General features: G+C 38.6%; 1 protein-coding gene across 1 annotated transcript in view; it reads left to right on the top strand.

The window, feature by feature from the left end:
* helz (helicase with zinc finger) overlaps nt 1-25,559 on the top strand; it is a 97,168-nt gene that overhangs the window by 38,982 nt on the left and 32,627 nt on the right. The window contains exons 15-19 of the mRNA XM_084710953.1: nt 2,562-2,692; nt 6,199-6,378; nt 10,509-10,610; nt 13,575-13,753; nt 23,521-23,639. Coding sequence (XP_084567079.1) covers nt 2,562-2,692; nt 6,199-6,378; nt 10,509-10,610; nt 13,575-13,753; nt 23,521-23,639 — 711 coding nt within the window. The remainder of the gene's footprint in view (nt 1-2,561; nt 2,693-6,198; nt 6,379-10,508; nt 10,611-13,574; nt 13,754-23,520; nt 23,640-25,559) is intronic.

Raw genomic sequence — 25,559 nt, 5'->3', positions numbered from 1 at the left:
AGACATCAAATTGTTCAACCTGTTGAGCTGCTGCAAGGCCAGCACTAACTAAACATGGCACCACATTGTGTCCCCTGCTCAGTTTTCCAGTCCCTGTCACTGGAACTAATCTCCATATCTCCATGATGTTTACACCACCATGATTCACTGTGTGGATTTTAGTGGCCCAAAAATGAAAGCACCTACTTCTTACCAAATGTTATTTTGGGGCTTTAGTTTGTTCTTCATTTCTCAATTTTGTTGATGGACTTTGATTTCTGTTGAAATTGACAGATGGACACATTTATGTTGGGGCTGAACTATTAATGGAAAATTTTATTGACATTGCAATATGCCAACTGCAATTTTCAAATGGCAGGTGTAATATCTCTTAAAGGCAAAGTGCGTGTGAAAATCTTTCCTCTGGCTCTGTAGTGCTGTTTTTTCTTTTAGATTTTTCTGATGTGAGTTGCAGAGTTTTGGAGATATCACCTAAAGAGGTGTCTGTAACCGGGTCATGATTTTTGGAGACAGAGGCACTGGTTTATATTTTTGGTGCTTTGAGCGCCACAAACTGAGCACCATGTAGTCCCATTATACTGGAGGGAAGGCAGACGTCTCTACGGCCAGTATTTTCAAAAGTCTGCAAGTCACACCAAAAAATCTAGATGGATAAATAATACTACAGGCCAGAGAGAAAATATGTTTTGATTTTGGGGTGAACTGTCCCTTTAATGCCATTACAGTATTAACTAATAGATATTTTCACTGTTATACACACTAAAAGCACAAATACAAAAGCTGGGCCTGTCCCCTGACCATCTTTGTTTGGAGCAGATCCCTGCAAAAATCACACCATAATCATTTTAATATGCTTTTAAATGATAATGACAATAATTATGTATTGATTTTTCTTCCCTCTAATATCGTTAATTAGTTTATTTAATTTCCAAAAGGACAGCATGCAATGACATTGATCCTTGACATGAAATGAAAACATAGTTGCACCAGATTTAGCAAGACACTAATTTCCATCTGTAGTCCTACACTTAACTAACCTGTCAGTCCAGACGGTTTGTTACCATCTGGGAGGCCATCCATAGAAACTGTTTGGAAAAGGGCGGGCGCTTTCAAACAACACTTGGCAGGTGGTTGGATAAACCATCTGTCACGTCTAAAATGGGCTAATGTCAACCAATCAGATCACCTCACCCAACCGAAGCCAACCAGAGGAAGAGCGAAAACATCTTTTCTGTTGATAAAAGGCTTCAGGGCCGTTCTTTGCTCTTCTTTCAATGAAGAAATACTCTCCACTTCTGATATAAATGACGCTGGCACAGAATCTACACTTACCTCTTCAAAAGCCGCCACTGTTTGAGACGAGTTGTTTCCATGGATACTTCTTGCTGTCGACAGACTTAAAACCACGCCCATAGCTGCCACTGATTGGCTCGCACCACCTCTGGTGCTTACATAGACGGATAATTTGGAGTCTGGCAAGATGGATTCTCACATGATCTTGTGATCTCGCAAATCCAGCTGCCCTGCAAGATAAACACTTAACAAGCGGATGCAGTAAATAAAATATAAAGTGCAATATGGAATGCAATGCAGATGCTTTACATAATAAAACAGTAAGTACTTACTGCACAAAATACAATATGAAATACACAATCACTACTTTTATAAAGTGACCAAGATACCTATGCAAGTGCCTTACATAATAAAAACTGCACAGTGCAAAATGCAATATGAAATACACAGTACCTACATTTTTAAAGTGAACAAGTTACCAATGCAGAACAGTAAATACACATTGCACAGTATAAAATATAGTATTAAATACACATTAACTACATTTTAAAGCTGTCAGAATAATCTCAATATATATGTCTTTCTAAATCATCTTTATTTAATTAAATCTGCTTCAGGGTGGCTTCAGTCAACGTCTAGAGACGTCTCAAAGAGAGTTAAAAATGTGTCAAAATCTGGATTCATTCAGCAATATTGTGGTCTCAATTGGTTGTACTGAAAAACGGAAAAGATGAGCACTTCGACTATTAATATTTTAAATGTCTTTATAGATAAAATGCTCACACAGCATGTGATGCAAGGTATTGCATTCCGTGTATTATCTTGAATAAGAAAATGCTTTATTAATCTGACAATGGAGAAAATTGCAATGTTTAAAGCAGCAAAAGGGGATGGTGCAAAAGCAGAAGCATCAATAAAAAGCAGATATAGTACATAAGTAAACAGTTAGATGTAATAAATAAGTAAGAGGAAAATAAAACAATATAACTGAACAGTTGGATATGGATTGATATATTGAAATACTGATATTGCACCTGAGGGAAATATAATAATAACGAATTTAAAAAATGAAAATTCCCAGTTGATTCAGAAATATTAAACCCTAACAAGACAAAAATTACTTTCAATGCTTTTGTGTTGGATTGCATCAAGTTTTTTTTTACTTATGACATAGTGTCTTTGGGCTGCAGAAGGATTTCAACGAGTGGATAAATAAACTGTTTGTTGGACAGCCTGTTTAGTGAACTCTGTCTTTGTCTCTGTGTCAGGTGGAGCTCCAGTTCCAGCTGAACAGACTGCCGCTCTGTGAGATGCACTACGCCCTGGATCGCATCAAAGACAACACCATCCTCTTCCCTGATGTTGGCCTTGTCCCCACCATCCCATGGAGCCCGAACAGGTGTGTACTCCACCGTGGACATAATCACTGCTGAAGGCTGATGTTGAAGGCAGCCATCAGTGCTTTACCCTATATTCTATGGCTTTCACTGTTTCACTGGGATACATCACTTGTTTAAATGATGGAGAAAGTCAAATACAAATAAACAAATGAAGTCAAGAAAAAATAAATGTCACTTCGCGCACACGGCAGACTTGTTTCATGTTGCAGTGTGGGCGACGGAAGCATCTTTCATGTGCAGATGAAGTGCAAATGAGTGTTGATTGGCAGATATCTGATGTTTAGTGAAGACTACAACTTCCATTTGTGTTATTTTACAAGTGAAAGAAGGTGTTTGCACACAGCATGTACACACATTTATGCATACTAAATACTGCTAATTCTTAACACAGTTATTAGAAAGCAGCGCCTTTAATACCTACACGTCATATCAGCTTGACAAATACCCTGACAGAGGGGACACCACATCCATTCGAGACCTGACCGACTATCCCTTGCCCTGCTGACTTGGCTGCCATCCTGAAACGCTGGCAGCTTCTTGCAGCTTTAGATATCCCTCTCTGAAGTTGGACAGGTGAGGGAAGCGAGGCGGTAATCTTTATTGACTAGAGCCAAATATAATCCCCTGTGATTTTCAAGGCTGCTGCTTTATCTGTTCACCACAATATGATTGACAGAGACTTTTGTTTTAATTGGAATTTGGATAAGTGACTGTGTTTCATTAAATCTGGGCCACAGAGTGAATGTTGCTGAAGTTTAGGAACACAGTCACTTTATGATGGCTGTTTAAAGCTACTGCAAGGAGGTTTTTAAACAGTGTTCATTTATCACTGATGTCTCTGTATGATCTGCATGAGTTAATGAGACCTGCCACAAGAAGATTTATTCTAAATGGCTGCCACCAGGTCAGATTCTCTGTGAAATCAGATAGAACAAACATGTATTTACAGTGAATAAAAGCACTGCATCTTGGTTTAGCGGAATAAAACATTAACATCTTAATATCTTTGCTGTCTCAGTAATCATTTTAGTTTGGGGCAACATCACTGTTGTGAAATTGGTACCCACAGAGTGACTGGTCTTGTTGACAGTAACAGTTCTTGATTTGAAAGAAGGCCTCAAATTTTCATAATACAAGACCAGAGGACTTCATCTAATTTAGAAATTACCCTCCCACTTCTATGTTTTATGTGGCACATTTGTATGTGATTGGCGAAGTCTGTATTTTAATCAGATTTACTGACTGGTTCTCCCCCAAATATGATGTCAAGGCAATATCTACACTTCAGAAGCGGAGCGTCTGTTCTTTAGCAGCTACATTAATAATATAGTTAAGAGTTGTTTTGCCCACTTTCTGCATGTGGTACAGGCATAAATACACATCTGCAGCTCATTTAGATCGAGGAACAGATGGTTTGTGGCTGTACTTGAAAATGGCAAACTTTTGTTGCTCCTAACCGTCATTATTGCCCATTTTCAATGTCAGTGTAGCCAATCTCACAGCACAGCTATTGGATGCTTCTGCATATTATGAGCTGTGATCAAATTTCATACTTGTTCAGCTGTCTGATAACCTCTGATGACTTCTATGTTTCGTCAAATACGGTTGGTAATTTGTGGTCGAATTTTTACTTTACAAATTATGGACATGACAGATTGACACAGGATTAAGATCACAGATGACCTCCATGATTAATTCAAATTACTCAGTGTCCCCAGGTAGATCATTTAAACCCTTTAAAAAGCCTATTGTACTCAGATTTAAAGTCTTGTACCTTTGCATTAAAAGTGTTGGCAAGAAGGGCATATATATTAACATTTTACAATATAGTTCCTTGTTTTGACTAATTCGCTTTTTAGATATGGCATGTCTATTACAGCGTCACAGTAACCAAATTTGTTAATTCACTGTATGGTGGCAAAATATGTAAATAGACTCATGGTTTTCACTTTTTCTTAATTCATATCCTTAATAAGCCAGATGTGGCTGCTTTATTGTAATAGGTGAGCTGCTGTGACTCTCACTCCAGTCAGTTATTTAGAATAGAGCCCGACTGATGCTGGACTTTTGGGGCTGTTGCAAAAACTGATAATGGTTGATAATATACAGTAGGAATGGGTATTGAGAACCTGCTGTTAGTATTTATAATTTTACATAAGGAGTTGACAGGGCAAAAAGCTGCAGTTGCTTAACTAAATTTGATGAAAATGCAGATAAAATGCAGCAATAACTCAGGAAACAATTTATGTTGCTTCTGCAAAAAAAGTAGTGATAAATAAGTGTTGAATCATGTCTTTATTTTTGCACCAAATTATGGTGAGTAGTATTGATAAGCAGGTTCAGTGCATTGATATCAATATTAATGAAGTCCTACCCATCCTTATACAGAATATACAGTATATAAATGAACATATTTTTGCGACGATCCCTCAAATGTGGTAATTAAGTACTTGTGGCAAATGCTTATAAAGCTTAAAAAAGAAAACTGGATAATGTTCTATTAAAAAAGCTTTTATATTGGCTAATATCAGCAAATATAACATACATGCCGATCCTGATATAGATCGATATTGCTGTGATATAATATTGGTTGGCTGGGCTCTAATTGAGAATTTATTAGTCATGTTGAGGGAGAAACCCAAACAAAAGATTTCATCTGTAAATGACACATTCATAAATGACAAGCATCTAGTGTTAGATTCTCCACTAGAACAATCTGCTCATAGTTTTGACCGATGACTCTGCCGTCATCAAGTCTTTTCTCTTAGTTTAGATGTCAGAGTGCAGTTTATTAATCTTCAGTACAGAGACGGTTTGTTTATCTCCTCCTCAATTGCGTTTGAAGAGAAAGTACAGTTGGCAGAGAAGTTTTAAGGTTTTTCTTCACTCCTAACAGCACCTCCTTGATCTCATCCATCCACCTCTGTTATAAACACACACATTCTCTTGAACACTGGGATATCTCTCAGCCCCCCGACTATGTCTCAGTTTGAGCTCAATCAGTCGGTGTTGGTGGATTCAAAGCTTTAGAGGATGCAGTTTCCATAATGAGGACAGTGATGCTAAGAGACAAACAGACACACATAAACGCTACATGTGTGCTAACTCTTAGGCTTTCATGAGTGTTTCATGCGTATGAAAACACATATGTGCATCCATCTCTCCTGCACCTGTGTATTGTTCGAACTCATATGGTTGATTTGGACAGTCTGCTCACATCCTTCTTCCCCACATCTTTTACACATCTTTTCCTCTTATTCCATCTAATCCCCATCCACCCCACCCACCACACCTTCTCCCTGGTCCCACTGAAGTTAATTAGATTACCAGCATGTTTCTTTGTCTCTCTCATGTTCAAAGCTATTACTTGTTTATAAGACAATATATTATCTGAATTAAAACAGCTTCTTCGTGACAAAAAAACCCAAAACAAATTCTGTAAAGTCAATTAAAAGTTGATCTTATGAATCCTCTAACTATTTCCCTGTCCTACCCCCGCCCTCAGGCAATGGGACGAGCAGCTGGATCCCCGTCTGAATGCCAAGCAGAAAGAGGCCATCTTGGCCATCACCACGCCCATCTCCATCTCTCTGCCCCCAATCCTCATCATCGGCCCCTACGGCACCGGCAAGACCTTCACCCTGGCACAGGCTGTCAAGCACATCCTCCGCCAGGACCACAGCAGGTCTGTTTATGGATTTTCTTGTTTTTTGTTTCAACATCTGTTTGATTTTTTGATTTTTTCACTTCTGTTGGCAGCCAGTTGGAAATTTGCACCTCCTTGCCTTTACAACCCCATTTTTCCTATTTAAAGCAAAGCACAGTCATAACAACACCTCTTTGTGATTTCCTTTTGTGACAGAGAATGAGCTTGTTATTCTTCCGAAACGAAATGCACTGAGAGCTGGGAACTTTGTCCTCTTTGCTTCCAGCTCTTGAAAGTGTTAGGTGTAAATATTTTGAGTGTCTTGACATGGTAGTGGGTGTCAGTTTAAGTGCCGAGAAACTCGCTGCCTGTGAAGTAAATGTTCAGTCTTTGGTATTGATCAACAAATATGTCAGATCCTGCATAAATTGTGGTCATTTTGTACTGTATGAAAGTAAGAACATCACTCATGAGCTCAATCTACACCAGGGATGATAACAGTTAATTGATGATTATGTAATTGGTCATAAAGAATTTGATCAATGAAGTAAAATTTAATTGATCTTTTATGAAATAAAGATCTCAAATGTGAGACATGAGGTCTACATGTTGTTTGACATGCAAGTGTACATTCATGTATTTACTATGTTGGCTTTTATGTCTTTATGTGTTTCATAGGCTATGTCATTCTGTCAGAGAATATACAAAATGGTATTATTTGGTATGAGCATATGTATTTTCTTAAGTAGTGAATGATCTTTAATGTTACCAAAGATGATTAAGGAAAATGCTTACAATTTGCAACCCTATTCTGCACTTGATTCCAAGTTTATTAGGTACATAGCGCTATTTAGAGGGGTGTTGATTGATTGGGCATTTTGGAGGCTGTGTTTTTGTGATGCTGTTAAATTGAAGTGCATTATTATGGGAGGTGTTTTAAGCCAAAAATGCAATAAAACAATAGTGATATGAGGCGTATGACAATATACACTTCATCAATAGCAATAAGAAAATTGTTTAATAAAATGTTCAATGGTTTCACTTAAATGCATTAAATGCAAACTGCCATGAAACCACATAATGAATACGCCCTGGCTCACAAACAGCCTTGATAATAGAGCGTGCTATGAATGACACACAAACAGCCATTTAACAGGTTTAGTTTACTTCATTAGGATCCCCTTCAGCTACAGAACTGCAGCAGCAAATATTCACAACTGTGTTGTTCATTATCTCATAGAGTGAGATAATGAGTGCAGATGGTGAGAAAAATGTTAATAAAACTGCTATAGTGGCAGCTGACCAGTCCTTTTTTAATTGTTTGTTTTTTTAAGTCCTTTAAATCTTTAACCTTTGTGCCTTGTTTCAAAAAATTTCACCATTTTGTGGCATGTTCTGGACCAAACAAATAATTGATAAATTGAGAAAATAATCAACAGATTAATCAGCAGTGAAAACATTAGTCAGTTGCATCCCAAAAATGAAATGGCTAAATAAAAAGTAAGGTGGTTAAACTCAAAATGAAGTGTTTGTAATGTTCAGTGGGGTGGTCACAGAAAGAAGAAACAGTATAATGCTATACGATTAAAATGCATCACAGCCTTGCAGCTTTTAAACATTACTGACAGTCCTTGTGAAATGATGGCCTCGATGTTGTTGAGAGTAATTGATTGAGTGTTTTTGGGGAGGGAAAGGAGAATGTAGATGTGAGCAGGTTTGTGTAAAGTTGGCATCACTCGTAAAAGCATCAGATGGCGGGGGAGGTCAGTCAAAGGGCGTGATCAAGGTGGCAGGGGATGCTGGGCTGTGCAGTGGCCTCAGTTTTCGCTCCAGGGTAGTGGCAGCCTTGGGTTTGACATTAAAAGTTTAAGAAAACGCTGAGCTGCAAAGCGTCAAGCTGTTTTGTGTGAGTGTGTGTTTGTTTGTCCTGTGTGGGTTTGTATACTTAGGAGTGTGCATGTGCCATCACTCGAGGGTATTGAGTTCTGGTCGTTTGGATGAATTTGTTTCATTTGTGGTCGACGCCCGTAGTTAGTTTGATTATCAACACATTCCCAGGGCCGGACTGGATGTTCATGCAAACCATAATCTGATCAATCAAGTTATGTCACTTCAGTGGGCATCACAGCGTTGTGTAACAATAAAACATCACAGGAATTTCTTCCATTGGCATTTTTCATCATTAGAGAGCTCCCTCACTGTGTGCAGATACCCACAGGAAATTCTGCAATTTCTTGTGTTAGAAGCAAAGCGATGTAGCACAAGCACATAAATGGTTCTCTAGTCTTCATGAAAAATGAATGCAATACCTCGGACAGTGTCCCCTGAACAGAAGCTAACATTTCGTTTTGTTTTAATAAGGGAGAGGGGGGCTATATATATGTAATGTGAAAGAAAAAACAGCCTTTGAAAAATGTGTAGCAATGTAATATTCATTCCTCATTTCACTCTGAATGCCTTTAATATTCTATCTTTAGAATGAATTATAGATATTTTAAAAGCCAAGACAAGGGGAAATGACCCCTCTGGACTAGTGCTGCCTGCTCGTCACACTGTTAGAATGATGAAGATGTCTTATGGAGCCCTATAGGTCAGGTGTTTCCAATATGTAATATTGTACATGCACAGTACAACATTTGAATGGGTAATTGTAAAAGACACAGCTCTCAATATTAAGTGTACAAAGCTGGGTGTGCTGTCCCTCTAGCTTTGTAATTGTTTATGTGCTGTAAATCTACAACCTCAATTCCCCAACAGTTGGAACGCATTGTAATACATGAAATAAAAACAGAATGCAATGATTTGCAAATTATTTTCAACATATAATCAATTGAATACAAAATATTCAAAGTTCAACTTAATTTTTTAGTAAATTTAACCTCTTTTTGAATTTAATGCCTGGAACACATTCCAAAAAGTTGGGGCAGGAGCAACAAAAGACTGGGAACATTGTGGAATGTTAAAAAAAACAACAACCTGTTTTGAAAATGCCGCAGGTAAAGAGGGTAATTGGTAAAAGGTGACAGTATCATGATTAGGCATTAAAGAGACATCTTCAAAAGGCTGGTTCAAGCAAGGAGGGCGTGAGATTCAGCACTTTGTGAAAAACTGCAACAGCCAAAATTTACTCAACACAAAAAAGCGAGAAATGTTGGGATTTCGCCGTCTATAATATCATTAAAAGATTTTGAAAATTCAGAGACATCTCTGTACATAAGGAACAAAGCTTAAAGTCATCATTGAATGCCTGCGAACTTTGATCTCTCAATCAGCGCCGCATTAAAAACTGACATGATTGTATAAAAGGCATTACTAAATGGGCAAACCACCAGTGCAAAGTTCAAACGCCAGCATCTGCTCTGGTATGGGGGTGTCTTAGTGTCCATGGCATCATGGGTAGCTGTCATATCTATGAAGTCTCCATTAACGTTGAAAAGCACATAGAGGTTTTGGAGCAACATATGCTGCCATCCAGACTTTTTCAGAGACGTCCCTGCTTATTTCAACAAGGCAATGCCAAGACACGGTCTGCACGTGTTCCAACAGTGTGAATGGCTTCGTAGTAAAAGACTTGAGCAACTGTTGAGCGACTGACATTGTATTGTATTGAGTTTTGTTAAAGGAAAAGGTGATGTATCAATGATAAACAGGCCCCTGTCACAGCTTTTTTAAAATGTGTTGCAGGCATCAAATTCAGGATGAGTGTATATTCATAAATATTTAAATTTGAATATAAATATATGACAGAAAGACAGTCTCCCAAGTTTTATGGAATTGAGGTTGTACATGATGTTGAATTAACATAAATATCATTTGTGTTTGCTTTTATTTTATGACTTATAGAATGTATGTATGCCAGTCCATTCAGAGATTATTAGCACAATAAAACCAATGTAATGATGGACCTTATCCTTCACATGCTTTGCTTGGTCCTTTAAAAAGAAAATCACAAACCTGAAGTACAGGTTCATGTTGTAAAAACAAATCGGCCCTTAAAGGCAGGTTAAAGGGTCGGTTCACCCCAAATAATGACAACAAAAAGATTCACACCTGTCCCTATTGACTTCTAATCAAGCAGATAGATATGGCTTTATGTGCCTTGTTTTTGAGATCTCTACCACTGAACATTGCACCAACTGTGTACCATTGTTTGCCTTTTGTCTCCACAGGGTCCTGATCTGCACCCACTCCAACAGTGCGGCTGACCTTTACATTAAGGACTACCTTCATCCTTATGTTGAAGCAGGCAATCCACATGCCAGACCTCTCAGGTATGGAAGCACACTTGAAAGAAGACGTCATTGCTAAGGGCAGAATCGTGTGTTATGTGCTATTGTTTGTGTGCTTTTTGTGTGTACAGCAGTGAAATTGTAGTAGTAGTAGTAGTGCATTAGTATCAGTTGTCAAGCATTAAAGGGACAATTCACACCAAAATCAACTGGAGGGAAGGCAGACACCTTTATGGCTGGTGTCTCTAAAACTCACACTGAAACTGTCTAAATGGATATACAGTACTGCAGATAACAGGAAAAGTATGTACTATTGAATTTTGGATGAGCTATCACTTTGAGATCTACCTCCATTTGACAAGAAATGAATAGTTGCCACATCGAAATTATAATGTAATGTAGAATACACATCACTTGTTTTGTAACTTAGGTCTACAGCCCCCCAAAGCACACTGTTGTATTGTTGTGAAACACATTCATGTCTTAAAGCAGACACAGTTTGTCTGCTGAGTCACTTAAAGCCCCTTCTTTTCAGGTCTCTGGTTTGTATTGCTAGTTTTTGAATTTTTTTACACAGTGAGCTGATATGACCAAGTAGAACATATTTCATATCAATAATTTGCCTCATACTTTGAGAAAAATACTTTCTGCTTCTCAAATTGCTGTTATTAAACATGAACTCCAGTGCAGTTAAATTAAATCTTCTGTATTCAGTGGCTGCAGCCGGTCTGTCAGCTGAGACCCTCCTAGCTGGAGAGCATCTGTACGGCACTCACACACACCTATAGATCAACTGGATTACCATTATTGAAAAGCCTGCAGTCAGAATAATACATCCATATTATACAGAGATTGTTGAGTGGCTCGGCTGTTTTTTGCCCCACAGGAGTGACGGGCAGACATTTGCTCACTTTGGAGATGTGACTTCGAGAACTCTCCTGTTTTTTAGAACCTGGAGGCAACAAACACACACACACACACACACACACACACACACACACACACTCACAGATAGACGTGGCTTCCTTGCCGTGCATCAGTGATTTCTAATCATATTTGAGCAAGCCCAGAGGTCACAAAGGACAGGAAGGCAATGTCTGCCTTGACCAGCCAGGGCCTAACCTGACAGCTGTGTGTTTGTGTCCACACACACACACACACACACACACACACACACACACACAAACCAAGGGACCATATGGGCAAATCAAATGACTTGTTTCGCATGAGTGGACATTCTGATTTCGATGGATTCCAGTGTGAATTCTATAATCACTGTAGCAACCTTCTGTCTTAGCTCCCATGCCACAAGTGAACTTAAATTAAAGGAGGAAGAATTAAAGACCCTGTATGAATATTTAGGGCCCTAGTGTGTAAAGGGGCCGAACAACATCCCAAGGAGGCAATCTGTAGGGCTTTCTTCCCTGGCTGGCTGTAGACTGCTGCTGTACACAGAATGGCTTGAGTAGCCATGCATATTTTTTTCTCTTCACTCCTTAACACCTCCTCAACTTTGTGGTAAGGTCCATGTCCCCAACAGCCATTATTTTCTGTCAGAAGCTGTAGGAGGCTCAACTTTAAAACTAGAGTGAAGATACTTTCATGTGAAACTGTATAAGACAAAATGAAATTATCATTACATGAGTTCTTATAAAATATATTTTATAATAATATACAACATTATTGCCTGCTAGTCAAAAATGATTCATCCCGTCATGAGCCGTTGGTGTTGATCTGGATTACTGCCTGCCACAATGCTGCTCGTTGCTGCTGAAATTTGGAAGGAAATTTGAAAAACTATTGTGCCAGTTTTCAGTGGAGCCCCTTGACATCGCAACGTCAAGGTATCTGAATGAAAGTGGATTCAATGGGTATGAGGGCTGCACAATTACTTGAAATTTTATTGAAATTGCAATTTGGCTTTCTGCAATTTTCAAATAGCTGGAGGTGCAAAATTTGTGAATTTGAATCTGTGAAATTTGTATTTCAATATTTCTGCATGCTGCTACTGAAACATCATAAATTGGATCTGATTGGAAAGCCCAGACTCTTGTGGATTCAGTGCAACCAACTGTATTCATGTGTGATGATGATACTCCCCATAGTAGCTGTTTTATTGTAGTTGGACCATTTTTTTTAAACTTGACCTCGCTGCATAAGACATAAAAGAGCATGGGAATGGCCATCATATTAATCATAATTTTAAACTCTTATTCAGTCATGATATGTGAATAGATGCCTTTAGAAAGAATGGACTGCATCTTAAATTAAAATTTAGGGTCCCAGATTTCAGATGTTGTATACCACTTTCATGTAGCATGTACCGTTGACCTAAAGATCCCTGTCCACCTGCCTGAAAATGACAAAAATAAGTGTATGGTAGGGCATGGTGGAGTGGAAAGAAGAACCCACATGTACAATTATTCACTGTATTTTTTTTATGCTACTCCTAGAGCCCCTTTGGGTGTTTTGTCCTCCCTGCAAAACATTCAGTACTTTATGATTTGCGTTGTGTGAAGTGAAATGGAAAGGCCTACAATTCTTAAAAATTGTTTGTATCCAGCCGTGAAGCAGTTAAATTGAGCTTGCTGGCAGACTTAAGTGTTTTTCCTTTTGATTGTAAAGTGAATGAGGTCAGACCTGTTACATCTGTACTCACAATGGATCATACTTGTATTCGCCATAGTGATGTGCATGTGAGTCATTGATGGACCACAATGCTCAGCAGCTTCCCTTCCCTCATTCTGGGAAATGTTAGAAATGGGTAAATGAACTAAAAGTAGAGAAAGTGGGTTCATGAAAGCTGGGCACATCAAACAGGCCACACAATAATTTCATTGCTTTAATAAATTTAACAATGGATTTGAATCAAAACCAACGCTCCCTGTTTTTCATTCAAAAGGTAGATTTATACAGCCAAATAAAAATGTGAAAAGAGACACACATAAGACGTTGTTTCTCTCTCTCCTCATGTCTCTCTTTTTGTCTCTCTCTCTCTCTCTGCAGGGTATACTTCAGGAACCGCTGGGTGAAGACGGTTCATCCAGTGGTCCAGCAGTACTGTCTCATCTCCGGCACACAGGTCACTTTCCAGATGCCCACAAGGGAGGACATCCTCAGGCACCGTGTGGTGGTGGTCACCCTCAGCACCTCCCAATACCTCTGCCAGCTTGACTTGGAGCCTGGTGAGTCATATGAAAAGATGTTCACTCATCTCATCTCAAGTTTAATTTAGTAAGGCTGCCTGGTGACAACCACCATCATGGCCACCAACTCAGCTTGAAATTGATAATGCATGGAGTTCTAAAGGCATAATATGCAACATTTTCTTAAAAAAAAAAAAAAAAAAAAAAAAAAAAAACTTGTATAAAATGATAAAAACATCATCCCTTTCTATCATCACTTATGACCCAGTAGAAGTGTGTGGTAGTGGCTTTATTTGCAGGAACTCTGCCCTTATTTTCTGATGATTTTGCTGTGCCAACCCAAAACATCCTGTTTGATGTTTTGGAAATGAGACTCAACAATCAGCTATCTTTTCGGTGCGTTTATGAACAGCTCAGACAAATCCTGCTGATTCTACCTGTAAAGGTAAAGCTGAAGTTCCATTATAACCTTTAGGTTTAAATGTAATTCAAGTGATCAGAGAGAAATCTAGCTCATGACAGCAGACTTTGGCCAATCACAGGTCAGTAGAATAGTTGATTGAGTCTCATTCCCAAAATGTCAGTAATTAATGACCTGGGAATGAGTTTCAATAATCAATCATCTTCGAGCCACGAAATCAAAGTGTTGGTAATTTGACAACCTGGGAATGAGACTCAGCAATCAGCGGTCTTTCTCCAGAATCATTCACTGTACCTTTAAGAATGGTTTAGACATAGCACAGTGTTTTTCAGGTGCAGATGGATTAAACCTTTTATAGCAGATGGGTCTAGAAATATCAGCGGTGGTAGCATCTGAAAAATACCATTTGGATTGTGCATTTGAAGAATGAATGAAGCATCTGTCAGAAACATAAACACAGAGTGCCTCAATGACCAGAGCAAATGAAAATCATTATACACTAGGGGTGTCGCGGTTACCGGTGTAAACCCCGGTAAAAATGTTGACTATAACAATTACCGTTTTAATTTTAAAAATATATACTATCTCGGTGGATTACCGTGCTGCAGTGTAGGCACCAATAGCCTTTCCAGCGTCTCATCTGAGTCTGCTGAAGTTGCTGCGCAGACGCACTTTGTAGCCTACATCCCCTAACAAACTTCAGATGAGGTAGTGAAATGAAGACATGGCGTTACTGAGCGCTAGTTGAAGGCACAACAATGCAGTTTATCTGATCAAGAAACACACACCAACTGCAGACAAGCTGCGTGTGGAGGAGACTGTTGTTAATGACGGAGTTTATTACAACAGAAACTAACGTGATGGTTAATGACATCGACACCAACCAGATGCACTTATAAAATTAAACAACTGTATAAGGAAGCCTATATGTAAAACAGGAGAGTCTGTGTTTCTCTGTGAGAAATTTTCAGACCTTCTCACAGCAGAGTGAACAGGTGAGGGAGGAGAGGAGGGCAGACTGATCACTAATCAATCACTGATACCGTCGTCCTCTCGGACTGATTAAAAAAATAAAAATGACAAAATTGGTGACAAACCAAACCTGGGTGTCCACACAAATAAAGTCTTTATGTAAAACACTGCAGAGTGAAACATCGTGCTGTTTACAGACAGTCTGCTGTCTGTAGTTTGACAGAGAGACAGAGAGGGTTGTGTTTAGAAGGGAACCCTAGACCCGCGAAAGATCGCGTGAGTTTGATTATTTTAGGTGAAATAACGAACACAAATCTCGCGAGAGTTGTGCAAATAAAGAGTTACCTTCTAGACACGACCGAAAAAGGTGTGCAGAAAAGGTGCAAAAAACACTAGTGTTTTTACTTAATTACAATTTAAATATTTTGCATGTTATTGTAGGACTATCAATTCCTTCTGAACATATTCAAGGATTTATTTGTCACATGCTTGTAATACTAATGCAAGACATGTAGTGAAATGCAGTTGATCGCTCAGCTTATAGTGTGCAGGGATGTATGTGTGAATAAATAAGGTGTGTGTGGCGGGGGGGATATATACATGGAATATGTGTAAGGAGAAGGGAAGGGTGCATGATAGGGCTCGTGTGGAGGAAGGGGGCCTGTTTTCAGATAGGCCTGTTAATTGTTGTTGCTGATCAGGCCTAACACCACTGTGTCATCAACAAACTTGACAATGGAGGTATTGCTGTTGTTTGCTGAACAGTCATGTATTCAACACACTTTTTAAAAAATGCCGCGATAATACCGAAAACCGTGATAATTTTGATCACAATAACCGTGAGGTTAAAATTTCATACCGTGACACCCCTATTATACACTACTGCCCAATTCAACAGTCTGTAATTATATTACCAAGCTAATCATTTTTAAAAGTTGTTTCTGTGACAGCAGGGTCAATTTGCAATCTCACATTTCTGCTTCTTTGTTTTATGTAAATGAGGTTGACAACATATTAACACCTTTCAGTACAATTCGGTACAACACAATGACAGCCTTATACATTAGCAATGAAATGAGTCAACACATAAAGAAAACTGTAGTTTTTTTAGAGTAGATTTTTAATCACTATTTACTTTTAACATGTCAAAAGAAAATACAATAGAATATACTCATATAAAACAAACTTTAACAGCAACCATTCAGCAAAAATGAATAATTCATGTCCAAAAAGGAGTAGGAAGAAGTGGATGCTTATCAAGTCCCACTCCCTTTTTAGAGTTCATCAATATGAATTGAATGAAATACTTGAATATTCCCAGTTTTTGCCCCAATTTTCAACAAACACAACTCAATCGAATGTACACTTTCATAACACAGCAAGAGCAGATAAGCAGAATAAAATCAACAAAGCCGCAAGAATCAAAATCAGCCACACATCCTGTCCTCTGTTCTTACTTTGCGAGTTCCTCGCTCTGATCATCCATGCCATATGAATTCATTTAACATTCTTTTAACTTTATTCAATGTTGGACATGTTTTCATTTTGTTATCACAGTTATTCCATAGAGAAAACTCTGATTGTAATGCAGTGGATTTTACTTTTGGTCCACACTGGTTGCTTTTTGAACATAAAAATTCTCTAATTTCAAACAACTTCTGCATACTGCAAGGTAATAAAAGATTTTTTGCTTTAAACATGATTTGACTTGTTTTGAAGTCAACCAGGTTTTTGAATCAGGTGTTGAGTAGCCTCAACAAAGGTGAGCAGTGTCAGTCAGGTAGTATTTTTCAAGGTATGAATATGTAGATTTAAACACAGTTTTGCACACAGCTCATTGCATTCAGTCTTCTGTCGTTTGGTCATCCCCAGTCACTCTGATGTCCGGTGTTGGCGGGACTCTACCACTTAGAGAGGGATGGAACTCATTTAAGTTGTGTAAAAGACGTGGAACACAAACCAGTTTGTCATGGCGGACTAATAACCGACTCTAATGTGTCAGCAGAGGGGGCTTTGTCTGTTGCTTGGGAACACCATCTGCCTCTTTCTAATGTACTTTACATCATTAGCCCTCCTCCCCATGTTTCATCTCACCAGCTCTCCCGGTGTTCGACGGTGATGAAAATCGCCAGGAAACGAGGCAGTTGGGAGCCAGCGAGTGTACTAAGTAGCAATAACGAATTTCCCCCACCCCAAAGACACAGAATTCACCCCTGAAAAAACATGGTTAACCTGTTATCTGTAATATGTTTTGGTTGTTTATTTTCCTTTCTTTATGTCAGTTTCTTTTTGCTGCAGAAACACTTTTAGCTAGGAAAAAAAGGGAAAGAAGAAGAAGGAGCAAAATAATGAGAACAAAAACAATAAGGGTCCACAACAAGAAACCTGATCTGCGTCCTGTCATTGTAGACAGCAAATGTAGCAAATGAACTTCAGCTGTCGGGGAGACATGAGCAGGTTTTTCTTTTTTCAAAATTCCAAAAATTTTCTGGGATGACATGCAGTCTATCTCTATGTTTTTGTCTGCTCGTCAGGATCAACTGTGGCACTGTAATTGGGCAGTCATAGGACTGTAAAAATTATTTATAATCGATGTAAAATTTAATTTCTACCCCAATTCCAGAAATGTTGGGCCATTGTCTAAAATGTAAATACAAACAGAATGCAATGCTTTTTGAGTTGTATTCACCCGAATACAGTACAAAGACAAGATATTTAATGTTCAAAATGATACTTTTTATTGTTCTTCAAAAAAACAGGATCTGTTAAGTTAGTGCCCATGGCATCATGGGTAAGTGTCACATCTGTGAAGGCCCCATAAAGCATCATATGCTGCCATCCAGATAACGTCTTTTGCAGAGACATCCCTGCTTATTTCAGCGGGGACACTTTGTACATGTGTTCTAACAGTGTGGCGTCATAGTAAAAGAGTTCAGGTACTAGACTGACCTGCCTGCAGTCCAGACTTCTCCCACTTAAAATGTGTGGTGCATTATGAAGTGCTAAATAGGACAACAGAGATCCTGGACTGGTGAGCACTTGACGTCATATATCAAGCAAGAATGAGAAAGAATTTCACTTTAAAATCATCAAGAATTAGTGTCCTCAGTTCTCAAACACTTACTAAATGTAGTTAAAAGAAAACATGATGTATCACAGAGGTTAACATGCTCCTGTCCTCATTTTTTGGAAAATGTTGCAGGTATCAAATTCAGAATGAGTCTATATTTACAAAAATCAAAAGTTAATGAGTTTGAACACTAAATATTTTATCTTTATCTGTATTCAGTTGAATATAGGTCAGAAAGAGTTTAAATCATTGAATTCTGTACTGACTTTTTTTTAGAACTTAAGTTGTATTATTGCTTAAGAATAGGGAAATTAAATTTGGTAAATAAACCAGTCAGAAATGCTGTAAATGAGCCTATTTGAAGGTATAGAAGAGACGTGTTCACTGTAGAGATGATGCCATATTTTCCCTGTTTAGCAGCTGTGTGCCGAGGCTCAGGTGAATATTGATCTGTCTCGAGGCTACTGGATCTTGCAGCCTGGCGATAAAGGTTCAAGACTACAGCTCATACTGTAGTCAATAAGGGAATGTCGTTATCTGAAATTAAGTTGGCTCCACACATCGGTGCCTGAACACATCTAAGAACGAGGTTAAAATTTCTGTTACTACTCAAAGCAGGACTGGGATATTATTTTGTGAGACTTAAACAGAGCTTTTAAACCTGATCTCTGCGCAGCTTGTTTCACGGGTGAAGTTATCTGCATCTGACCATTTCACACTTGCAGATTTAATATTTTCCAAGTCACTTTTACGGCGTGAAAAGGGGCAAACCAGGCTGTGAAAGGGAGAATGTGATAGACTGGGTGGGTGAGGTGAAGGAGCTGCCATTTATTTTTAAACAGATATCTTTCCCCCAAATCACTTCTTTAACTCTGCTCCTCTGATCTCTTTCACCTCTGCTTATTATCCCTCCGTCAGTGTTGTTTCCAAATTCAAACACCATTATTAGCCCAGTGACAGATAGCGGCTGCAGAAATGTAATTTAGACCTGTGGTTCCCCAAGGCAACTGTGTCCCAGGTGAAACATTAAGCACAATGTTCCTTCATGTCTGCCACTCTGTCTACTCGCTGCTCATAAAGACAGTCTCTAACTCCCTCTTGCCCTTCCTCCTTATCTCTACTGCCTTGCCTGGGGAACCATTCCCATTTGTAATGACCCATGTAGATCATTTGTGAGCGTTATTTGGCCGTTACATATTCATGTGGATCGAAGTAAAAGAGCAAGTAGGCAGGATGCAGTTGACTACAATTTATAGGAGGGGTCAACAAAAGTGCCTGGCCTCAATAATTAACCAAGTGATATAAGGGCCAGCACATTTACACGTCTTCAGGTCTCTTTGGATGCATTGTTTAGCAAGTAATATTCCATGCGGTGATAAAACAGGAAAAAATTAAAAGCAGCCGTGAACAACACAGTTTGAGCTGATGTTCCCACCAACATTTCCTTGCTCTGAACGCCGTGAATCATTTTGCAGCTTTGATGTTCCTTCATTATGCTTATAAACTATTCAGATTACTCAAGTGCATGATTTTCAGTATATGACTATTATCCAGAGATTACTGCATAATGTGCATAATTTTATGCACATTACAACCCGTCTTTGGAATAAGCGTGACCTCTGCAACATCTGGCAATCTCGTTACCATCTAACAAATCATACTGGTATAAGAGATAACTAACCCATTCTTGAAAACTGGAACAAATCATGTTCAGTGAAAAAACATTAGAAAATATTAACACTAACATTCTCAAATTTATACTTAAATAACTTTTATCTTTTTAATTTCTAAACGTGTCAGCCAGACACCCTCATTTAAGACAAGAATTCACAGTTTCAGACAATTAATAAATGTGTTGAAAGCTTTTAAAATTTAAAAATGTGGATCCTTTGAAGTTTTGTCCCTGATTTCTGTCAACTCTGTACAAAGACATGATTTAATCAGGCATAAAAAAGGGGTAGCAATACCCTCAGGAAAACTGTCTATTTTTGACAGATATTGCTATCAGATGTGTCTCAACCATAACATGTCAACTCTGCAGCCCTTCTAAATACGAGCTACATAAGAACTGTGTTTTGAAAATGTGTATATTGATTAGCATTAAGCAAACTCTCAGCAACTTCAAAAAATAAAATTGGTACACTGTAAAATGAAAAAAGTTCTAGTTGACTATATGTCTACCTTTAATAAAAGATTTCATCACTAGTAGAGCTGCAACGAATAAGCAATTATGAATTGATTATTAAATTAATTGCCAACTATTTTGATAATCACTTGAAAGGTCTGAGTCATCTTTTAAAAAAAAAAAGCAAAAATTCTCTGATTTCAGCTTCTGAAATGTGAATATTTTCTGGTTTCTTTATTCCTTTCTGACAGTAAACCAAGTATCTATGAGTTGTGGACAAGAGAAGACATTTGAGGACATCGTCTTGGTTTTTGAGAAATGCTGAACAACATTTTCTTAAATTTTGTGGACCAAACAACTAATTGATTATTGGAGAAAATGACTGACATATTGATCGATTATGAAAATAATCATTAGTTGTAGTCCTAATCACTGGGCTGGCCCATCTTAGCAGATTTAAGGTTATTTGTTTGTGTCCACACCAAAAGTGGTGCAGCCAGTCGGCATGTCAGGAGGGACTACTGCCAGTTAAGGGTGTGGTTTTAGGTGTGAGGACACCAAGAAATGTCAGTGGAATTGACTTGTCTCAAGCAAACAGTGGCGGCTCCTGAAGCGGTTAGCATAGATACTTTGATCGCATCAGTTATATCTGAACTGGAGAGTTTTTCTTCATTAAAAAGAATGACACTGAAGATCTCCATGGTAAAGAGGTTTTCACTCTTCTCTCGACCAGCTTCGGCAAGGGTTTGATCTGAAGTTAGCCTGTGCTAGACGTTATAGACTGATGGTTCATCCAATCACTTGCCAAGTGTTTTTTGAAAGTGTCTGCCCTTTTCCAGACAGTTTCTAAGAACGTTTTCCCAATGTGTCTGTATAACAAACGATGTGGCATGTCAGGTTAGGGTTTAATAACCAAGATTTTAATACTTTAAAATATATTTTCTCTGCATAATTGAATAAAAATGCGCCCCTCCAAAATACAGCTTTGTTCTCAAGAAGGAGTGAATTACATAGAGGAAAGAAAATCTAACAATGCTTAATTCCATGTTTAGTCTGTTTTTAGGACAAGATTTTCCAATGATATTTTGTCTTTCCCTTTGTGTATCTCCTCTGAGTATGTTTTTGTTTGATACATCACTTTACAATTCTGAAGGGACGTTTTTCTCAGTTCAGAAGCTCTAATGGATAAATCCAATTATACACATTCTGCAAATATGTGTGCAGAAACATACAGGCTATTGTAACAAACCGTATCCTTTTTATCAGCACCACACTGAGCGAACAGTGCTCGCATATTCTTCAATGAGGTGCACACGCAGTTCAGAGAGAACAGTGGTTTGAAACTTTATAGTTTGGCGGGGAGGTCAATACATTTTGCAGGCATTTGTTCAAAGGCAGATACTAAGGAGTGAATGTTGCCTCCAATCACAGTGCTCCACCTCTTTTCTTACCAGCCCATGTTTCTGTTGTTTGTTTACTTTTTGACAGTCCCTGAGTTTATTTTGTTATTTTTCTACCGTCACATTTCATATCTTCATATACTTTCCCCTGGAAATGGTGTTGGGGCTTCAGAGGGCTGTTTGCTGGTTGTTATTCAGCCTCTCTCTCTCTTTCCCCAGCTCCCTGCTCCAGCACTCATTTGCCATGCCGTTTCATCCCCCTCCCCTCACACGGCTGAGCACCGTTTGAGCTTTTTAAATCAGGGTTAGGCTACTGTTCAATCCCTTTCAAAACGTCCATAAAACCCTGCCTTTGGTTTGCAGGACTGGTTAAAAGAAGGCAAGGAAAAGTGACTGAGAGGGTGGCACATTTCTGATAGTTATAGGGTTTTAATGCTCCTGGTGACCAATAATCTTGTTCATTAACTTGACAAAGTAACAGTAAAAACTGTTACTAGCTCTGGATGTTGGTAAGAATAATTTGATTTGTTCTGACACTTATACTCAACATAGTCATGTTTTATATATGAATTTCTTTCTAAATCATAACCATAATGTTTGCTGCAGGTTATATCTAAGCGCTATCTTCTCAGATTCTGTGCTGCTGCAGTGTTTCATCATTGAATCACTCAGGTTGCAGTTGAAATGACTTTTGTCAGGTTCTTTGTCCTTGTACTGTAGTTTTGAATCCAAACTGCTCCCTAACATTTCCCTCACAGACCCTGAAAGCACTGTTGTTGCAGAGAATGCATAGTTTAGACGAATGGGATGCTCTGTAGTATCTGACACTAAAAGCTATGATGAAGTGAGATACTTATAGTGTGGGTCCATGATAAATAGCTAATGGAGTCATATCAGGCAAGAGAAAGAGAGCCACTGGTTTCAAGTATCGATACCAAGTCTGTAGAATCCTTAGAGATTGAGAAACACTATATAAACCCATATTTCAAGGAGTGCCAATATTTTGTCCTTTATTCACCCAAGCCTTAAGTCTGATATTGTCCTATAGATGGATGTTTGTTGTATTCTTCAGTATCTATGTCCATTGGTACCTCCTAACCCTACCCTTAACCATAACCTATTATGTACTATTTACTCAATTAATATGTATAAATCAATGATATATGCCACATATACCATTTCTTCAGAGTTCACAGGTTTCCTCAGTTTGTTTTGGTCTGTCTTGTTAGTCTAGAAATGGCAGTAATTTTGCCTCCTTTGACGCTGACGGATGACACCATATTTCTTTTTTGCTCAGGGATGGATCAAACATCACAAAAATATTTTACAATACACCAGAAATGATCAGCAGAATGATGTGTGTTTTTTTGTCCCCCAGAATTTTTTAACCATCATTTCGATTGTTTTAAGTGTTAAAAGTTTAGACTGACAAAAATGCCCCAGTTTTTGCAGTTCATGTATTTGGTGTGCTTCTTGTCAGTGCTCATTTCTTACAAGCATCCAAATGTTCTCCTTGGACCCTGTGTGCTTTATAGAGCTGGGGAACAGAGGACCCCATCCCCAATATTTTAGCCTTAATTCAGCCAAGCTTTTTCATTCTGTGTACTCCTTGAGGTAGGCTATGGACAGATAGGCCTACTGTATATGTTTCAGCTGTGTGTGCAGTTCAGCTTAATTTTTTTCTGTTACATAGCATCTTGGATTGCTCTGCTTATATTTGGTGATAAAAACATTCCCAAATGTGAGGCGTACTTTTTGGGCAACATAACTTTAAGTACATACGGTAATCTGATGTTTGTGTCCTGTCTGTTTTGGCAGGGTTGTTCACTCATATCCTGTTGGATGAAGCGGCCCAGGCCATGGAGTGTGAAACCATCATGCCTTTTGCTCTAGCTAGCAAGACCACCCGCATCGTGCTGGCTGGAGACCATATGCAGGTAAGCACAAAGAGACATACAAAACGTCTAGTTTGATTTAATTTAAACTTTGTTGAAACTGCAAGTTCCTACAGTGAAAAAAGCAGCATTTCTTAACTTATTTATGAATTTACACACAATGTAAAAGCACATTATGGTGCCCTGTGTTCAAGACTCTTCTTTATGCCCTAAAATAAATCAAAAGGATACTTGAATGCAATGCTGACATCAAGTAGAAGTAATAACTCCATTTGCACTTTGCTGTGGATTAGACTCCACTCTTCCCTACTTGAAATACAAAAGAGCAGACAGCAGCCACTGTGGAGCTGTGGTTCTGGAGACCACTTCAGCCACAGATAACACAAATATAAACTCACATCAGTCAAGCTTTCTAAGCCAGGACAAGGAATTAAAACCTTATTTCCTCTTCTCCTGGTTTTAGACACAGGCACAGGATTACTAGTAGGCAGCGGATGAAGACAAGACAGGAGTCTAACATGCTATAGTCGCTTTAATTACTTGATCTCTCTCTGCTTTTTCTCAGAGCGAAGAGAACCGGATTTAAAACACAATGTCCACCTGTGTATCCATCTGTCTCTTTCTCAATCGCTCTGTCTCATGCTTCTCTCACCCCTCTATATGTTATAACAGCTTAGTCACTCCAAGGAAAGTGGTCCAAGGAAGGGTGTTGCCCTTTTGCATTTCTCCTGACTCTCTCCCATCTGGAAGAGCCAGATAAATAGTCAATGAAGACTAAGGCCTCTATTGATTGTTTGCTTTCTTATTGACTGCGTGGGGCCTCATTAAAGCTGGCTGACCCTCCCTCACTGTCGGGCTTAAATTTGGATTCAAACTCATGACAAATCGTTGTCTTGTACACAGCAGTGGTCAAAAGGGAAAAGATAAATGAGTTTGTGTGGGTGCGTGTCAGTTTGCAAATGTGTAACCCCATTTAAGTCAAAGCACATTGGGATGATGGTCACAAATCTTGCTCACGACTGTCAGATCAGAGGATGACACACATTTAAATTGTTTTGACTATTTCAGGTACTGGAGGAGTTACTGATTCATGCTTGATTTATTCAATTCCTTGATTTATTGCTTACAACATAAGAGGACTCAAATGCTCCCTGTGGTTCAGTATCAAACAAGGAAACGCTATTCTGCCTTGGCAACAGCAGTGCAATATTGGAACTGATCTGTAACTAAGACTGGCTACTGCATATATTGAGTTTGTCATGCTCTCAAACTGCTGTCAAATGACTGCGAGTAAATTCCACTTTAATCACTGCGACTCAAGGTCTGTTTGTTTAATGGCATACGCACCAGATGGAAGAACTTGGAAGTCATGATGGGAGAAACAACTCACTCATCTGAACTTCTTCAAAACGAGAATTATTCTCAAAGCAAAATGCTACCAGGCATTTGGAGTATCCTACCAAACTAATAGACCCTGAAAATAGTTATGAACTATGGAACCAGGGCAAGTGAACTCTGAAACTAAACTGGAAACTAAAAAAAAAAAAAAAAATCCCTTTTGTGCATTTTTTCCTCAGTGTCCCACAACTGTCCTGAATTCTACTTTCAGCTGTCCCAGATTTCACAACCATTGTCCCAAATTGAAGCTCTTTTTTCATTCTACATAATAAATATAGTTTACTCCCCATCACTTCATTGAGTCATTCTGGTCCACCATGGAAGTTTGGCTAATTGTTCTCTGCGCTAAAAAGTAAAAGATTTAAATCAGCCAAGGTGTTTGGCCACAATTAGTTGTCTTTATTATTTCAGTCATCGGTTGAGTTAGTGTTTTCTGTGTATTTATTGGTGATATTAACTGTTATGTCAGTAAATGCAACACTGCAGCTGAAATGCAAATACAAAATACAACACACACAATTTTATTTGAAACACTGTGACAGTGTTTGTGCGAGTGATGTAGCA

This window comes from Lutjanus erythropterus, chromosome 3 (assembly GCF_056507025.1).
Source record: "Lutjanus erythropterus isolate fLutEry1 chromosome 3, fLutEry1.hap2, whole genome shotgun sequence".
Lineage (NCBI taxonomy): Eukaryota > Metazoa > Chordata > Actinopteri > Lutjaniformes > Lutjanidae > Lutjanus > Lutjanus erythropterus.
Note: the sequence above shows the minus strand (reverse complement) of the source record. Positions and strands in the feature narration are given on the sequence as shown.